The sequence below is a fragment of the Ammospiza nelsoni genome, chromosome 11, assembly GCF_027579445.1.
Source record: "Ammospiza nelsoni isolate bAmmNel1 chromosome 11, bAmmNel1.pri, whole genome shotgun sequence".
NCBI lineage: Eukaryota > Metazoa > Chordata > Aves > Passeriformes > Passerellidae > Ammospiza > Ammospiza nelsoni.
The window spans coordinates 14,293,062-14,310,000 of NC_080643.1; the positions used below are offsets into that span (position 1 = coordinate 14,293,062).

Below are 16,939 nucleotides of genomic sequence, written 5' to 3' on the forward strand. Positions count from 1 at the left end.
AATGTTGTCCTCTCCATATTCCCAGCACCAAGGTCCCCTCTACCCCCTTCCCATGGCACCAGCACAGTCCCTGCTCCTGCACAGCTCTCCTGCCTGGACCTGGACCCTTCGGAGCATGGCAGGAGAAGGCAGAGGCTGCTGAGAGCCCATCAAACCACATTCAAATGCAGTCAGGTCCTCCTCACTGCCTGACCCTCAGTCCTGAGAGTTTTCTTGGGACCCAACAAAATATATTTTTAAATGATACAAAAAATTGTGCCATCTTTATTTTTTTTCAAGACCATTTTGTTAGTCTAAGAGCACGGCGGAGTGGGGCTGGCCGGAGAGCAGGGTGGGGTAAGGGTCACACCTCATCCAGGGACTGCTTGGCAGTGCAGGCAGTACAGGCAGACAGGAAGTGCAGACAGACAGACAGGCAGTGCAGGCAGTGCAGTAACAGGCAGTACAGACAAACAGCCAGCCAGACAGGCAGTGCAGACAGACAGTACAGGCAGTACAGACAGGCAGTATAGACAGTGCAGGCACTGCAGACAGACAGGCAGTACAGACAGACAGTATAGGCAGTGCAAGCAGACAGGCAGTGCAGACAGACACACAGAGAGTACAGGCAGTGCAGGCACTGCAGGCAGGCACTGCAGACAGACAGACAGACAGATGGCAGTACAGACAGTGCATGCAGTGGAGCCGAGCAGCAGGCAGCTCTGTCACAGGGTGCATGCGCTGCTGCCCGGAGGCGTCTCAGCTGTTTCCGCTGTCATCCCCGGGTGCTGCCTAAGGAAAAAGTTTCTCCTCTGGGCAGGCTGCCCGGCCAGCCTGGAGGCTCCCGGCAGCTCTTGCAGGCAGCCCTGGGCAGCAGGAGCAGGTAGGACACAGCCTGTCCCCCTGTCCCCACTGCTGTCCTCAGCTGGGATGGCAGGGGCACAGCACACAGGGGCTGTCCGAGCCCCCTCCTGCCCAAATCAAAGCATTTCACTGCTCTTGAGAGCGACTGAGGGATGACATTTAGTGTCAGGTGGTGTGTGGTTGCATTGTTTCCCCTCTCGTATGTCCCTGGGGGCACAGAGCTGGCCGAGCCTTGGGGACACACTTGTGTGGACTGGGGGGTCCTGGTGAGGGGAGGTGGGGACACAGCTCCCCTGTGCTCCCCCTCAGCTCTGTGTCACTGGGCTCTTTCCACTCTGGGGTCCCTCAAGGGCTGAAGGGTGCTCAGAGGCTCTTCCACCCACCCTGAACACAGTGGCAGGATTGTGGGCAGAGGTCCCATCCCCTCCTCCAGCCCTGCTGTGGGCTGAAGGCACAGGGAAAGCAGGGCACAGCCCGCTGGACTTTCCCGGAAGGGCAGCATGGCATCTCTCACCTCTCCCTCTGCTGTCCCCAAGGATTTTTCTGGGGGATTAAGGCTGTGCTGACCGGTGACAGCAGGGGGGGCTCAGTCATGGCTTCCAAGCGCCAAGCTTCCTCCTCGAAGCAGCCAGACAGCAGGGAAAAGAAACCGAAAGTGGAAAAGGAGGACGACGCCTGGAGCTCCACCTTGGCAACCCTGAAAACCTCTGCCAAGGAGAAGCCGCCCGCCACGATTGATGGGCTGTGCCCGCTGAGCTCAGCACCGGGTGCCCGGGTGAGAGCAGGGCTGGGCTGCTCAGAGGGGCAGGGGGGGAGGCTTGGGGCAGTCTCAGACCAGCCCCTGCCCTGCTGACACAGGGGCAGCCCCGATTTCCCTTGCAGACCCCGTGTGTTCCCACTGGGACATTTCTGCCCCCTCTCCTTCCCCGAACGCTCCCAGGTGCCAGCCCAGGCCATGTCACTCGCTGTAGGTCTATGAGGACTATGATTGCACCCTGAACCAGACCAACATCAGTGCCAACAACAACAAGTTCTACATCATCCAGCTCCTGGAGCACGATGGTGCCTACAGTGTCTGGAGCCGCTGGGGCCGCGTGGTGAGTCCCCCTGGGCATCGCTCATCCCCTGCACCTCAGCTGGCCCCACCCTGCCTTCAGAGCCCCAAAAACTGAGGGTGAGCCTGGTGGTGCCTGGTCCCAAAGCAAACACCCAAGTGTCCTGCTATAGCACTTTAATGGGGGACTTAAAGGACTTTTCCCCACACAACATAGCCTGCCTGTCTGGGGCATGTGGCACCTGTCCCTGCAGTGAATGTGAGTGTGAGAGCCCAGCAAGGAGTCCTGGGGTGTCTTCCTGAGCTGGTGGCTCAGCACATTCCTGCTCACTGCCCCACAGCATTGCTATCCCCTTGCTCCTGCCTGTCCGCTTCCACTGGCATGGGGCTGGTGGAGCAGGGATGCAGGGGAGCTCCTGACCGCTGCTCTCCATTGCCAGGGAGAGCCAGGCCAGTCCAAGCTCATGCCCTGTGCCTCCCTGGAGGCTGCCAAGAAGGACTTTGAGAAGAAGTTTCGGGAGAAGACCAAGAACAGCTGGGCAACAAGGGAGAACTTTGTTGCCCACTCAGGGAAGTACACGCTCATTGAGGTGCAGCCAGGGGCTGGGCAGGAGGTGGAGACTACACTCAGGGTGAGTACTGAGAGAGCTTGTCACCATGGTGGGATGGTCCTCATTGCACTCCTGGTGCACTGAACACCAGGACATCCAAGAGGCTCAGCAGGATGGGATGGGTTTTGAGGGCGGTCTGGGTGCTTGCTGAAGCAGCTTGCTGGCAGAGATTTGGGGCTAATGGGTTAAAATAGAGTACGAGGGCATCCTGAATGAGAAACACGGCCTTGTGGGTGGCCATGGAAGTGGAGGCAGCACCTGCTCATTGCTCTGCTGCCCCAGGACCGGGCTCTCCTCACAGAGTGGGCAGCCCTGGTGCTGTGCTCCCACAGCCTCCTGCAGGCCCACAGCTGATGTGGGTTGTCTGCAGGTGGATGCCGTGGATGGGGACAAGGTGTGCAAGCAGCGGGTGCTGCCCTGCACCTTGGACAGAGCCACGCAGGACCTGGTGTCCCTGATCTTCAGCAGTGACATGTTCCGGGATGCCATGCAGACCATGAACATCGGTAGGAGCTGGCGGCTGATGGGTGGCATGGGCTCTGTCGGGGGGTGCAGGTGGGGAGGTGAATGGAGCAGAGGTGCTGATGGGTTTTAGAGCACCCCCTCTGATATCCTGGCACCTGGTGGGACTGTGGACACCCCATGCTGGGTGCCCACACTTGCCCATGGTGATACTGGAGGTTCTTAGAGGTAGCTGCAGGGCGAGTGGGGTGGATGGGTTCACCTTGTCCTCCCCTGCAGATGTGAAGAAGATGCCTCTGGGGAAGCTGAGCAAGCAGCAGATAGCAAGGGGCTTTGAGGCACTGGAGGAGCTGGAGGCAGCTCTGAGGGAGCAGCCCCCCCAGGCCACCCGCCTGGAGGAACTCTCCTCACGCTTCTACACCATCGTCCCACACAACTTTGGGCGGGCACGGCCACCCACCATCAACTCCCCTGAGCTGCTGCGTGCCAAGAAGGACATGCTGCTGGTGAGGTGCCAAGCACACGGTGCCTGGCATCCCTCCCTGGTGGGGCAGGAGCTGCTGGCAGGAGGCTGGGCTTGCCCTGGTTCTCTGGTACAGTGCCCAGCACTGGTGCTGAGGATGTCCCTGTTCTGTCCCTGCCAGGTGCTGGCTGACATTGAGCTTGCACAGAGCCTGCAGGCTCAGAAAGAGAAGGAGGAGGAGGAGAAAGAAGTTGCCCATCCACTGGATCAGGATTATGCCCTGCTGTGTTGCCAGCTCTCCCTGCTTGACCCGGCCTCCCGGGAATACCAGGTGCTGCTTGTGCCACAGTGTCCCATAATCGGAAACAATTATGTCAGGCCTGTGGGCACCCCAAAGGCTTCTACAGTCCCAGGGGGATCGTGGGCATTGCTGAGATGGCTGCCTGGAATGACACAGCTTTTTTGCCTCCCCCTTGGCAGCTGATCCAGACCTATGTGATGCAGACTGGGCACAAACTCCACATCCTCAACATCTGGCAGGTGGCCCGAGATGGCGAGGTGAGGAGGAGGTGAACCTCCCATGTCACAGTGGGGAAGCCATGGCTGCACCCCAGGATTGCTTTAGGGCTTCTCCACCCAGGAGGGCATTCAGCCCAGCTGGCCAGGGCTGAACAGGCACCCACTCTCCTGCCCCTCCAGCCGGGTGCTGGGGCTGGACTGGGGAGGTGGGTGGCAATCCTCCACCCCTGGGCCCCATGTGTCCATCTGTGGACAGCCTTTATGTCTGATCTCTGCAGGATGAGCGTTTCAAGGCCCACGAGCTGCTGGAGCACCGGCGGCTGCTGTGGCACGGCACGAGTGTGGCGGTGGTGGCGGCCATCCTGAGGAGCGGGCTGCGCATCATGCCCCACTCCGGCGGCCGGGTGGGCAGGGGCATCTACTTTGCCTCTGAGAACAGCAAGTCAGCCAGCTATGGTGAGAGTCCTGCCACGGGCTGGGCTGCCTGTGATGCCCACAGGGTCTGTGTGAGCCTGGCTGCCCTTGCATACCCCCTGCCAGGCAGCTGTGGGCTTGCCGAGCCCCTTCCCTGCCATGGTGATTGGTCCCGGTGCTCCAGCGTGGCCCGGGCACAACCAGATGGGAGTGCCAGGAATGGTGATATCATTCCCTTTTCTCCCATGGCAGTGGGCCGTACATCTAAGAATGTTGGCATCATGTTCCTGTCGGAGGTGGCCCTGGGCAAGCCCTACCGCATCACCAGCGACGACCCCACGCTGCGTGAGCCACCTGCTGGCTATGACAGTGTCCTGGCCTGTGGCCGCACAGAGCCGGGTGAGCTGCGGGCAGCAGGGCTGTGGCAGCTCTGGGGTTGTGCTGCACACAGGGCGGGGGGAGAGGCCAGATCTCAGGTTTCACGTAGTGCTGGGGTGCCTCTGGCCCAGATCCTGCACAGGACGAGGAGATGCTGCTGGATGGCAAGAAGGTGCTCGTGTGCCAGGGCAAGCCCATCCCCATGCCCACCTACAAGGACTCCTCCTTCAGCCAGAGCGAGTACCTCATCTACAAGGAGAGCCAGTGCCGGCTCCGCTACCTTGTGCAGCTCCGCTTCTGAGGGTGCCTGGGAGCACCCTGGCCCTGGCCCAGCGCCAGGAGGTCGCACCCACCAGCCCAGAGCACAGTGATCTGGATTTCCTGGCCACCCCACCGGGGACTTGGCAAGGGACAGGCTGGCATGGGCACTGAGCTTGCTTTGACTGTCAATAAAAGCACTGTGCCTTGCACCGGGTGCTGCTCTCACTTTCCTGCCCAGCAAGGCGGGTGTGCTGGAGGGAGGGGTGTCTGTGGGTCCCTGAAGGGATGGCATGGGTGGCTCTTGAGGGGCTGAAGCCTTCAGATGAAAGCTGCTGTTTTTAAGAGCCAGCTGCTCTCATCACCTTAGCAAGGCACACGGCTCATGCCCACCCTGTGGCATCAGAGCTACAGAGGATGAACAAGATCTGCTGCCCTGCCTGGGCATGGAGGAATTCATCCTGCCCTCCCTCTAGTGCTGTGCCTCATGCCATGCCTGCTGTCCTGCCCCAGGCTGGCACCCATGCCAAGCCCCTCTCTGTGCTCACGTGTGTCCCTTGAACACATGTCCAGGTGCCCAGGCTGCCAGGGAAGAGCAACTCCCAGCTGTGTCACCCTGATGCCCCTGTTTATCAGTCACCCTGTGGTACCCTGTGCCAGTGGAGATGATTTGCTGCAGACCTGCCTGTAAGCTCTGTCCCCTGAGCCCAAGGAAGGGCTGAGGTGTTCCTGTGGAAGGACCAGGCCTGGTGCAGTGGGGGGCCATTCTGGGGGGCACAGGGCTCAGGAACCCTGATCCCCCCTTCCTGAGCCCCTGCCGGCTGCTAGGACCCAGCAGCTGTGCTCGTGGGACTGCCACGGGTGCAGGCAGTGCAGGCAGTGCCGGGAGTGACAGCTGGTGCCATCCGCAGCTGGCGGGCTGCAGGCAAACAGGATGACGAGCGGTGACGGGAGCGGGGTCGGGCGAGCGTGGCCTCACACAGGGCCGGCAGCCCCGCTCTGCTGCGGGAGCAACAGAACCAGCAACAGCAGCAAGCAGGATCCCCAGAGGAGAGGAGCATTGCCCATCTCCCCAGGAGAAAAGGTGCGCTGAATCCCACCCACCCTGGGGGCCCCTGTGGCCAGAGCGAGAGGGTTGGGACAGGTGAGTTGTGCTGTCCCACCTCAGGACATACTGGTGCCATTGGAGAGGGGGGATGGGGTCCCTGGCAGGGTTGGGGACAGCCTAGGTGGCAGCTTTGGGAGAGCCAGGGTGATATGACTTCACTGGCTACCTCTCCCTCCTCCAGCACCTGGGAAGTGTGCTGGTTGTCTCTGTGCTTCTCTGTGGCTCTTCTCCATTTTGGTTCGTTCCCTTCACACCTGGCTCCTGATCCCAACAGGCAAGGAGAAGGTAGCAGTCATGGTTGTGGTGGGGTTACCCTCTCTGGGACACAGGAGAAGAGCCCTTGCTGCCCGGGCACCAGAGCTGCTGGCTTAGCCCTGGAGGGGGATGCCGAGTTGGACGGGGTCAAACACCACGGACAGCCTAGAGCTGCTCTCCATCCCCGAGCACTCCATTGGCCAGGAGGTGGTGGGCCTCTTCTGCATGATCCTGCTCACCCTCACCGCCCTGGTGGCCAACATCGTGGTTTTGGTCATCATCCTCAAAACGCCCCTTTTCAGGAAGTTCATCTTTGTCTGCCACCTCTGCGTGGTCAATCTCCTCTCAGCCATTTTCCTCATGCCCCTGGGGATCATCTCCAGCTCCTCCTATTTCAACTGGGTTATCTACAGCATTGCTGAGTGCAAGGCCGTGATATTCCTGAACATCTGCTTCATCAGTGCCTCCATTCTCACCATCTGCATCATCAGCGTGGAGCGGTACTACTACATCATCCACCCCCTGAGGTATGAGGTCAAGATGACCATCAGGCTGGCGGTGGCTGGAGTGGTTTTCGTTTGGGTCAAGTCTGTTCTCATCACTGTCTTGGCACTAGTGGCATGGCCTCATGGCAACGGGGCCACCAGTGCCAGCCGCTGCACGGTGTACTGGAGCCCCGGGGCCCACAAGAAGGTTTTTGTGATCCTCTTCAGCATCACCTGCTTTATTCTGCCCACCATCATTATCCTCGCTGTCTACTCCAGCATCTACCGCGTGGCCCGGACTGCGTCCCTGCAGCAGGCACCCGTGCCAGCACAGGCAGTGGCACCCAGACACCGATGTGACTCCATCGCCAGCCAGGTGACCATCCTCACTGCCTGGATCCTGATGCTGCCCAGGCTGATCCCAGATCGCCTTCTGGGAAGCAACAAGGCCATCCTCACCTTGGTGCTTATTGTGGGACAGTTCTTGTGCTGCTGGCTGCCTTTCTTTGCTTTCCACTTGCACTCCTCTGTCCCTCTTGCCACTGTGGGTGGTGGGCACGGGGAGATGGTGGTCACCTGGATTGCCTACTCCTCCTTTGCTGTTAATCCTTTCTTCTACGGGTTGCTGAACCGCCAAATCCGCGAGGAGCTGGCCCGGCTGCGGCGCAGCTGTCTCAACCATCCACTTGGTCAGGAGCTCTGTCTTACCATCTCAGAGGCTTCTGTGCAGGAAAACTTCTTGCAGTTCCTCCAGAGAGCAACTTGCACACTGGAGATGCACACCAGCTGCATCAGCCCCAGCCCCAGGAACAGGCTGGACCAGACCACAACAAGCTTCCCCACCCCAAGTCAAGTTCCTGGGGAAGAGAGCAGCTGAGAGGCAGGATCTGTCCCAGTGTGCTGGGCAGGAGACCTGCCAGGGACCCATGAGCGCTGCTTGGACCCAATCTCTTGGATTTGGAGGAGTCCTTGTGCAGGTTTTGCCTCTACTCTGAGCTTATGTTGAAAGATGTTTTCTCTGCTGGGAGAAGGTAGCAGATCTGAGGAAGTCATATCTCTCTTCTGCAGGCTGGAATTGTCTCTGGCTCCAGCACAGCCCAGTTCCAGAGATGGGCTCTCCTCAAGACATGGGGTGCCAGGGGGCTCCTGCACAGGGGCAGGGGATGGGACACCTCCATCTCCATCTCCATTGCCTGGGTGGGAGCATGCCTGGCCGACAGGAAGGGCCAATGTCCCCTGATCCAGGGGCAACATTCCAGCTAATGCCACTAATACCAGTAACACCAGGGCCCAGCCCCTGCTGAGCCTGGATGGATGGCAGACACAGAGACTTCCATCCTTGGCTGTTTAACCCAAAACTAATGTCTGTGTGGAGGAGATTCTGCTCCCTGTGATCAGTGGATCGGGGGACACACCCACAGGGCTGGCTCTGGCTGTGTCACTGTTTGTCCTGCTGGCATGGCAGCATGCAATGGCCACGCCTGGCCATGCCCTCTGTCCCTCTCAGCTGGCAGGGATCACCCCCCTGGGGGGGAACTGGCTGTCTGGGGGTCCATACCAGGCTGTTTATGGACACAGCTGCCCAGTTTGAGGCCTGGTCAGCAGTGCCACGTGCCAACTTGGGCTGCCAGCCAAGGGCACGCTGGGTTGGACTTGGTGACACAGGGTGGTGGGGGGTGGCTGTGTGGGCTGCCCCAGGGCAGCAGCAGCCAGAGGGGATCAGGACCTGCTGTTCCTCTTCAGTCTCATTGCTTTTGAAGGGCCTGGGGACTCTCATAGGGTCCCCGCTGCTGGAAGGGGGACTGGACCCTTTTGGGGAACGCTGCAGGGGTACATCACCCTCTGCCTGCCCACAAAGGTCCCAGGGATGGTGTTGGCATGGTGGGTTGGAGATGTCCTACTCCAGAAGTAACTGAAGGCCTGAGGGAAAACTGCCCTATGGCCTCCCTGTGGCAGGGAGGGGCTCCAGGAAGACCCCCACAGAGAGATGGGGCTGAAGGCCAGCATCCTCCCCTAGACACAGGGATGTCTTTCCATCCACCACCCAAGTACCCAGGATCTGGGGCCACCTCTGCTCTGGGGGAAGTCTCCACCCAGGGTAGGGAATATTATTATTATTATTATTATTATTATTATTATTATTATTATTATTATTATTATTATTATTATTATTGTAATTTTCTTGTAAATTTTATCTTTTTATTAAACCATTGATAAGTTACAAAGGAGGAAAAAATATAGACTCATATATATACAGCATTTCCAAGCCAGCAGGGACTGGCTCTTGGATGGGGTTGGCCCAGGGTGGCCCAGGGAGGGCCCCCCACCAGAGCCAGTGGAAGTGGGACTCCTGGAGAGGCCAGGCAGCCCTCATCCAGTGGGACCTGGCTTTGGGGTGCCAGATGGAGTGTGGGCATGAGCAGGATGGCCGGGGAGGCAGGGTGAGGAGCAGGAAGTAGGGGTCCCACACCAGCACAGGGCACTGGGAGAAGGGACCCTAGGCCAGCAGGGACAGCCCCTCCACCCAATACTGGGACACATGGTCTCGGTGCAGAAAATCAGGGAGGGGGGCACAGAGCTTCTGGGATGGACAGCAGGCAACAAAACTGCCCCTTCCTCCAGCAGGCATCACCACCAGGAAGACCCTTCCCTTCCCTGGGGTGGGGGACATGGGGCACCTGGCAGAGGCTGAGATCAGGGTGGGTGGCAGGAAGGTGTCCCTGCTACTGAGTAGCACCCTGTACCCCCTGGCCCAGCCACCAGTGGGGTTCAGTAGGGCGAGAACTTCTGCCGGTCAGCTTTCTTGGTGCCGTTGGCCGCCGAGATCTTGGTCGTGTAGGTGGTGGTGCCACCATTGGGACCTGCCACGGAGGAGGGGGACAGTGCCAGGAAGGACACGGGCTTGAGGCCGATGAAGTTGGAGAGGGAGATGGCGTAGGGGGTGCCCAGCAGGGCCGGGGGCGCTGGGGCCACGGCGGGGAGAGCCGCACCGGAGCCTGGGCCGAGGGGCTGCGAGAAGCCCATGCCAAGGTCCATGGAGCCAGGGCCTGGTGGCACCTGGGAGGTAGATTTAGCAGTCTCTAAGCTGGGGAAGAAAGAGAGAAGGATGATGGTGAGTACCATGGTGACAGAGTTGTTCTCCCACCACAAGGTTGGGTTGCAGGAGCTGCGCACCCCATCCCTTCTGGCACAATTATCCATGGCACATCCTGGGTTAAAAAACTGGGCCTCAGATATGGTGGGTCACGGGTCCTGCACCTGCCACCTCAGGATCTCAAAGCACCACCCAGCTCATTCTTCCTGAGGATGCTGTGGATCCTCCCAAAGCTGCCTTGGCGTGATGGTGAAGAGCCACTCCTCACTAGCACCCAGCATGAGTCCCCCCAGGGTGGCACCTACCAGGCTGTGATGAGGTACTGAGCCAGGGTGATGCTGACAGGGGTCCCTGTGATGGTCACGTGCCGCTCACTGGAGCCCTCGGTCTGGTTGCCAATCTTGATGTGGGCACCTGACATCTGCCTGATCTCGCTGATCTTGCTGCCGTGCCGGCCGATGATGCAGCCGATGAGCTGAAAGGGCAGGGATGGCATGGGCTGAGCCAGGAGCAGCCAGGGCAGATTGCCAAGCAGGGAGCTCCAAGGGGCTCACCCAGACACCACCTACACCTCAGGGGTGAAACTGTGGAAGGCACTAGGAGGGCAGGACACTGCTTTCCTTGAGCAAACCCTGCTTTTTGGTCTCACCTAAGACCCTCTTGCGGGCATTGTGCCACATGCCAAGGCCTTTCCTTGGCAAACTCTTCCCCCTGTCCTGTGTTTCAGTTTCCCCTTTCTTCTGCCCCAGCTACTCCCTCCTGCTCCTAAGCTCTGGCAGAGCCTCCACTGTGTGCATCAGTGGGTGCTGGCCTCTGCAAAGTGCCACATAGGTGGGGACAAGCTGTGGTCCCCCTCGTCATTCCCAGATCAATACATACGTCATTGGGCACCAGGAACTCCTGGGAGCTGCTCTGGGAGCTGGCATCCAGACCTGGAGAGAGAGACAGGGATATCAGCAATGAAGGGGCAGCTCTCCAGTAGCTCTGCGCCCTTACCCCAGCCCCATACTGGGATGGTGAGTGGCCCTGAGGACAAACCTGGAGGATTGCTGGGGAGAGGAAAGGAAGACAGGACATAGACACAAGGCATAATTTGGTGCTGGTGCTCTCGCACTGCAGGCCTGGGGAGCACTGGTGGGTGCAGTGACCCCAGGAAAACAATGACAAGGTTGTGCTGGAGGGGCAGGCAGACATGCTGGGGGGGCTGGGAAGGGTGCAGAGGAGGGAAACCCCTTCATCAGGGCCAGGTGTCAGGGAGGATCAGGAGGGGCACACCCAGCCTCGGGGGAGCATGGGAGATGCTCACCTGGCACCATGGTGGGTGCATGGCCCAGGGGGGCGAAGGGAAGCGCATGCCCTGACAGCTGCTGCAGCTTCGTCACCTGCCCAGACAGTGCCAAGAGGAGGAAGGTGGTGTTAGGGGTGATGGCAGAGTCAGCTGTGCCCCAGTGCCTTCCAAGGCAGGCATTCCCAGCAGTACCCATCCTGGTGGGCACAGACCCCATTGCCTCATGGACAGACTCACCTCTGCAGGAGAGACCCCGCTGTACTGGCCCTGCATGGAGAAGCCCTGGGGAGAGCAAAAAAGACCATCAGTGGGGAGTCAGGTGAGGACCATTGCCTCAGGTCACTCCCCCCTGGGGCAGAGAGACTACCCTGAGCCCACCAGAGGCTGCCCTCCTGGCCACCTCATGCCCTCGGAGATGCTGTGGCTTCTTACCTGATTGGCAGAGAGCAGGATGGTGCCCAGGGACAGACCAGGGTGGTAGGGTATGGTGGCCCCCTTCGGAGGCGACTGGAGACAGAAGGAAGGAGGTGGAGGAGATGAGAGATGAAGCTGAATGCCCCTGTAGCCCAAGGATCCTCTGCCCCCTTATGCCCCCAGCAAGCTGGGCACAGCCCCCAGCACTACAAAGGCAGAGTGCTCCTATGGGTTTCCACACAGGGGAACCCTGGTGTTTGGGTCCAGATGGGCATGGGAAGCCTTGGGAAGGGAGAGGTGGGTAGCAGATGCCCCCTGGGCTGGGCAGGGGGCTTGGCAGGTACCTCCAGGATGACAGCGCAGATCTGCCTCACGCACTGGATGATGGTGTCCGGCACCCCCGAGACCGTGACAGCCCGTTCAGTGGAGTTGGGCAGCAAGTCACCAGCCACCTGCACCTGTGCCCCTGTGCTCTGCAGGAAGCAGAGAGATGCCGGCATTCCCCAACAGCTCCCTGCCAGGGCTCAGCACCTCACACCACCCCTGTCCCCTTCCTGAGCCCCCAGGGCCCATTGCAGGACCTGCAGAGCAATGCTCCCTCTCCTGCATCACCTCCCTCAGCCCCTGTGGGACCGTGTCAGCCCCTACATCCAGGGCTCTGTGCCCCCAGGGCTCTGTGCCCTCCAGGCTCCCCTCAGGCTCACCTCTCGGATCTCCCGGATCTTGGCTCCCGCCTTGCCGATGAGGGAGCCGCACTGGCTGGCGGGGATGACAAGGCGCAGGGTCACCGGGGCTCTGCCTGCTGACACCCCATCGCCCCCTGCTCCCAGGTCCTGTGAGGGATGTGGGATGCAGCGTCAGACCCCAGGATCCCACAGGTGTGGGGGCACCTGGTGGGGATTTAGGAGGGCTCTCTACCTCCTCCAGCTTGAAGGCGATCATGGAGACAGCGCGGAAGACGGCGTCGGTGGAGCCGGTGATGGTGGTGATGCGCTCGGGGCAGGACCCTTCCGAGATAGTGATGCGTGCAGTGCTCTGGGGACAGTGTCACACCCCGTTAGGGATGTCACAAGCCCTGTGCTTCAGGACTTCCCCCAGGGATAGCCTCACAGGAGGATACGGATGCCTTCCCACCTGCCCCAGGCAGCCTTCCCTGGGGTGCTGCTTTGTTTTCCCCACCTGGGATTTAGGGGGGCAGGCACGTGCGAGCTGGCAGGTACAGGCATGACAGGCAGCAGGACCTGGCAGCCCACCAGCACGCCCTTACCTGCTCTCGTATCCTCTTAACAGTCTCTCCTTTCTGCAGATAAAGGAACAGAGTGGGTGGTCAGGTCCAGGGGGGCCAAGTGCTGGCAACACACCGGACCCCAAATCTTACCTTGCCAATGATGCTGCCGATCTCCTGAAAAGGCAGAGAAGAGTGGAACTGTCAAGAGGTGGCTCCCTGCATGCCACATACCTCCTTTGCCCACAGCCTGGCAACAGGCAGACTCAGCCCCAGAGACACTGGTGACTTAACTAGTGACACTGGGGCATGGGAATGTGCCCCTCCCTGGCTTAGGATGGGGAGAGAAATCCTTCTGGGAATGCTATTCCTAGGGGAGACTGGGAACATGGGAAGAAAACAGGGCACAGAAAACAGGGCCTGGTGAGGAGCTGGAGCTCCAGCTGGCCCCTCAGCCCAGGTATCGCTGTCCCCTCAGTGGCACTGAGCCCCCTGCCATTACCTTGCCGTGCATGAGCATGCGGAGGGTCAGGGTGATGCTGAGCTCTGTCTCCTCGGGACTGCCACCCACGCCACTGGCTCCGTCCGGCGATGCCATGGCGGGAGGGCGAGATGAGCCTGTGGGACACGGTGGTCTTCAGAAAGGGGACATGCCCCAGCTAACCCCCCACCCCCAGATTGCAGCTTGAATATCCTATGGCTGGGGAATGGCAAACTGAGGCAGGGGCAGCACTGTGCCCTCCTCTGGCAGGCAAGGCTCACATGGCCCCATGGCACCCCACAGGCACCCTTTATCCCCAAAAGGGACCCACTGCTATGTGCGTGCTTGAGTTGCACAAAGTCAGAACTGGATGGATACAGGGGGATGAGGCAAGGCGTGTGGAGCGTGGCTGTGGGATAGGGTTCTGTCTGCCAATGCAAACAGTAGGGAGAACAGAGGTGGCCTGGGTGGTCTCACAAGCTATGCAAGCCACCTTCTTTCTCCTCCTCCCTTCCCCGTGTCCATGCACAAAGTCCCAGGGGACACTGAGGCAAGCTCCTAGATGGGGACCACCCCAACCAAAGCACAGCATGATGCCTGCTGACTGACGCGGCCGCACCGTGTCCCATCCTGGAGCTCCCCAGGGCCCCCGGACCGTGTGCCCGGGCGGCCGTGGGCGGCCGGGGCCCGGTAGCCGGACAATCAGTGTGTGTGCAGGCCCGGGTGGGCGGCTGCGGCACCGCTGGCTCCCGGCGGGCTGGGCGATGCCAAGCAGCTTTGAAACAAAGCACCCGTGTTGAGGCTGGGGCCGCGGCCGCGGGCATGGCGGGGGGGGCGGCTATTTTAGGTGCTGGCAGGACTCGTCACCGCTACAGCACATCTCCTGCATCAGGGGAACGGGGGTCGCAGCCCCCAAGCGCCGTGCCCGCACCCCCGGAGGGGTTTGAACACCCAGTTTGCACCCCCCGTTACCGCGGGCTGGGGAAAGGTGGAGACACTGGAGAGGGGGAATATTGCCGATCCTGGTGCAGGGAGCCCGGAGTGGGGCGGAGGGGGAGGCAGGGATGCACCCTGCCCGCGGCAGCCGGAGAGGTGTGGGGTGCCGGCAGGGACAGCGAGGGTCCCCATTCCCCTGGGATGAATGGCAGCAGGAGCCCGCCAGGGACAAAGACCGCGCCGCGGGAAGAGGGATGAGGCCGGCGATGGGACAGGGGAACGCAGCAGGGCCACGGGTGTCCCCCCCGCTGCCACAGACAACGCCTGGGGGGTCTGCGGGCAGGGGGCTCTCCACCAGGTGAGGCAGGCTGGCAGAGACGCCAAAGGCCCCGGTGATGGGCACAGGCCACCTGCCACGGCTGGCACTGGGACAGCCACCAAGCTGGGCACCGCCCGTCCTTCGGGGCACCTTCGGGTGACAAAGGGAGGGGGGACGACAGGAGGAAGCCCCCACCCCGTCCCTGGGGAAACCTCTCAGTTCTCGCCCTCCCGGCTGCCCCAAGCCCCCTGGTCCCCGCGGGAGTGGGGCCGGGCGGGTACCTTTGTGTGCGCCTCGTCCCTCCGCCGCCGGCCGCCCCTCTCAGTGCCACATTGTCCTCGGCGGCGCCCAGTGACACCCGGGGCAGGAACAATGAGCCGCTTGACAGGCCAGGGCCAAGCTGGCAGCCCCGGCCCCCACCCCGGTCCACGCCGGGGCCCCCCTCGCTCTTCCCCTCTCCCACATCCCTCCCTCCGGGATCCTATTACAGCGGATAAGAGACACTAAAAGGAACAATGCACCCTGGGTAAGGCCATCTGCCACCGCTGGGGACATTCCTGGCCCCCCCGGCCCCCCTCCCTTTGGCTCACACATCGCCCCTCTTTGTAATTGCGTGGTTTTTTTCCTGGAAGCCGATCAGCTGGCAGGGCTCGAGGGCTCAAGGACACCGGGGCGGGCAGGGATGGGGCAGCTGGCACCCCAAGGCCCGCTGGCACCCCGGGCTGCTGCTGCGGGGTGGTGCCTGCAGGGGCAGGAGGCACCCGTGAATGGGGGGGTCAGGACAGCAACAGGGGAGCTGAGCCATCTGGGGGGCCAGGGATGCTCCATACAGGGGCGCTGCCAGACTGCCAGGGCAGAGACCAGCTCCTGCACCCCTGGCACTGCCTTGTGTCCCACACACGGGCATCCTGCACCCACAGAAAAGTGCCCCCCCGCCCCTTACCTCCCCCACTAAATCCTCCTGGGCCCTGGCGTAAGCAGCTAAAGCCAGGCAAGCTTGGGGAAGGGGGGGCACTGGGGGGGCACCCTGCTGCCGGCTCCATCTGTGCCCCCGAGTGCCCGGTGCAGCAGCACCAAAGGCAGAGCAGGCAGGGGGCAGGCAGGGGTCTTGCCCCCTGTCTGTCCAGCCTCCCTGCCCACCCCCTCATCTGTCCATGGCAGCCACTCTTTGGGTAAATCACCCATCTCCCCTGGGTGCTGGGCACGGGCAGGAGCCTCCCAGGCCTGGCAGCTCCCTTTTAAGCCCATGTGGATTACCCTGGACTTGGGTGCATGCCAGGAGGGGTAGGAGGAGGAAGAGGAGGATGAAGAGGAAGCTGGCCAGCTGGGGACACAGATGTCACTGCCTTGGGAGACCTACCTGTCCCTTAACACAGCCCCAGGGCTCCCTGGGCACCCTCTGAGGTTCATGGGGGTCCCATCAGGAGTGATGCGTGGGCTACAGCAAGGCTGGCACTCACTCATCCACAATCCCCAAATGTACCATCCCTCAGTGGCTGCATCTTCCCTGCTGTCAGCCCCCAAACCTGTGTGGGACAGCAGCCATGAAGGTAGGTTTGGGGGAAGGAGGTGGGAAAGGTGGAAAAGAAGCAGGATGAATGTGGCAGGAAAGCAGTGGCAGAGCTTGGGGTTTTATTTGGTCTCAAGAGAGTGGGTGCTGGTGTGGGCCAGTGCAGTGTGAGCGCCTGGGTTGGCACAAGGGTGCATGTGCAGAGGGGTGGGTAGGCTGGTCACATCCTCCTGCTCTGTGGTCCCAACCTCCTCACTTCAGCTGCTGCAGGAAGTCCAGGAGTCCACGGTGCCACTCATTGGGCTTGTCCAGGTAGCAGGCATGTCCTGCACCCGGCAGCAGCAGCACCTGGTGCTCAGGGAGGTGCTTCAGGTTGTTCAGACTGGTCTGCCCCAGCTCTGCATCCTGGTCCCCGTACACGATCAGCGTGGGGGTCTGTATAGGGGGAAAGCACCCTGAGCCTGCAAGGGTCACCCAGACAGGCACTTGCTCCTCCTTGCCAGGGACATCCTGGCGGGGAGTCACTTGCCCTTCTCCCCCACCCAGTATGACAAAGGGAAACTGAAGCTCAGACTCCTGGGTCTCCAGTTGTCCCTTCTTTACTTCCCACTACCCCACATTTACATTCCTTCATCATCAGGTTCTGCTCTTTCAGTGGCAACAGGGTTCCTGGCCTGTTTGGCCTTTCCCCTGCTCAACCCCAGTGCCAGGGTCCCCCCTGCACCATCTCCTCCCAGTTCCCTGCCCTCCCCAGTGCCCTTCCAGGCCGTACTTTGATCTGGGCATACTGCTGCGCCGTGAATTTCTCAGTGCAGATGGGTG

At 61.0% G+C, this 16,939-nt stretch overlaps 4 protein-coding genes across 6 annotated transcripts in view; 2 read left to right on the forward strand and 2 right to left on the reverse strand.

Moving 5' to 3' along the window:
- Positions 1 to 819: 819 nt before the first annotated feature.
- On the forward strand, positions 820 to 5,114 carry PARP3 (poly(ADP-ribose) polymerase family member 3). Its single transcript, XM_059480247.1, has 11 exons — positions 820 to 862; positions 1,380 to 1,618; positions 1,815 to 1,940; positions 2,338 to 2,529; positions 2,879 to 3,014; positions 3,250 to 3,476; positions 3,615 to 3,764; positions 3,914 to 3,991; positions 4,231 to 4,408; positions 4,619 to 4,765; positions 4,876 to 5,114. Exons 2-11 carry the CDS (start codon positions 1,436 to 1,438, stop codon positions 5,043 to 5,045), a joined length of 1,587 nt encoding a protein of 528 aa, XP_059336230.1. The 5' UTR covers positions 820 to 862; positions 1,380 to 1,435; the 3' UTR covers positions 5,046 to 5,114.
- A 910-nt stretch (positions 5,115 to 6,024) lies between these two features.
- On the forward strand, positions 6,025 to 7,727 carry LOC132078380 (probable G-protein coupled receptor). Its single transcript, XM_059480479.1, has 2 exons — positions 6,025 to 6,146; positions 6,385 to 7,727. Exon 2 carries the CDS (start codon positions 6,495 to 6,497, stop codon positions 7,725 to 7,727), a length of 1,233 nt encoding a protein of 410 aa, XP_059336462.1. The 5' UTR covers positions 6,025 to 6,146; positions 6,385 to 6,494.
- A 1,340-nt stretch (positions 7,728 to 9,067) lies between these two features.
- On the reverse strand, positions 9,068 to 14,961 carry PCBP4 (poly(rC) binding protein 4). Its single transcript, XM_059480094.1, has 13 exons — positions 14,889 to 14,961; positions 13,374 to 13,489; positions 13,025 to 13,048; positions 12,914 to 12,946; positions 12,565 to 12,681; positions 12,351 to 12,479; positions 11,991 to 12,119; positions 11,665 to 11,739; positions 11,470 to 11,514; positions 11,251 to 11,326; positions 10,824 to 10,876; positions 10,250 to 10,419; positions 9,068 to 9,935 (listed from the first exon to the last, which is right to left on the reverse strand). The coding sequence occupies exons 2-13, from the start codon at positions 13,467 to 13,469 to the stop codon at positions 9,620 to 9,622; spliced, it is 1,263 nt and encodes a 420-aa protein (XP_059336077.1). The 5' UTR covers positions 13,470 to 13,489; positions 14,889 to 14,961; the 3' UTR covers positions 9,068 to 9,619.
- Positions 14,962 to 16,208: 1,247 nt separating this feature from the next.
- ABHD14B (abhydrolase domain containing 14B) overlaps positions 16,209 to 16,939 on the reverse strand; it is a 1,674-nt gene continuing 943 nt past the window's right edge. For all 3 annotated transcript variants that reach the window (XM_059480222.1, XM_059480220.1, XM_059480221.1), the window contains exons 3-4: positions 16,890 to 16,939; positions 16,209 to 16,552 (exon numbers count right to left, since the gene is read on the reverse strand). The exon at positions 16,890 to 16,939 is cut by the window's right edge and continues 192 nt beyond it. In XM_059480222.1, coding sequence (XP_059336205.1) covers positions 16,370 to 16,552; positions 16,890 to 16,939 — 233 coding nt within the window. In that variant the 3' untranslated portion in view covers positions 16,209 to 16,369. The remainder of the gene's footprint in view (positions 16,553 to 16,889) is intronic.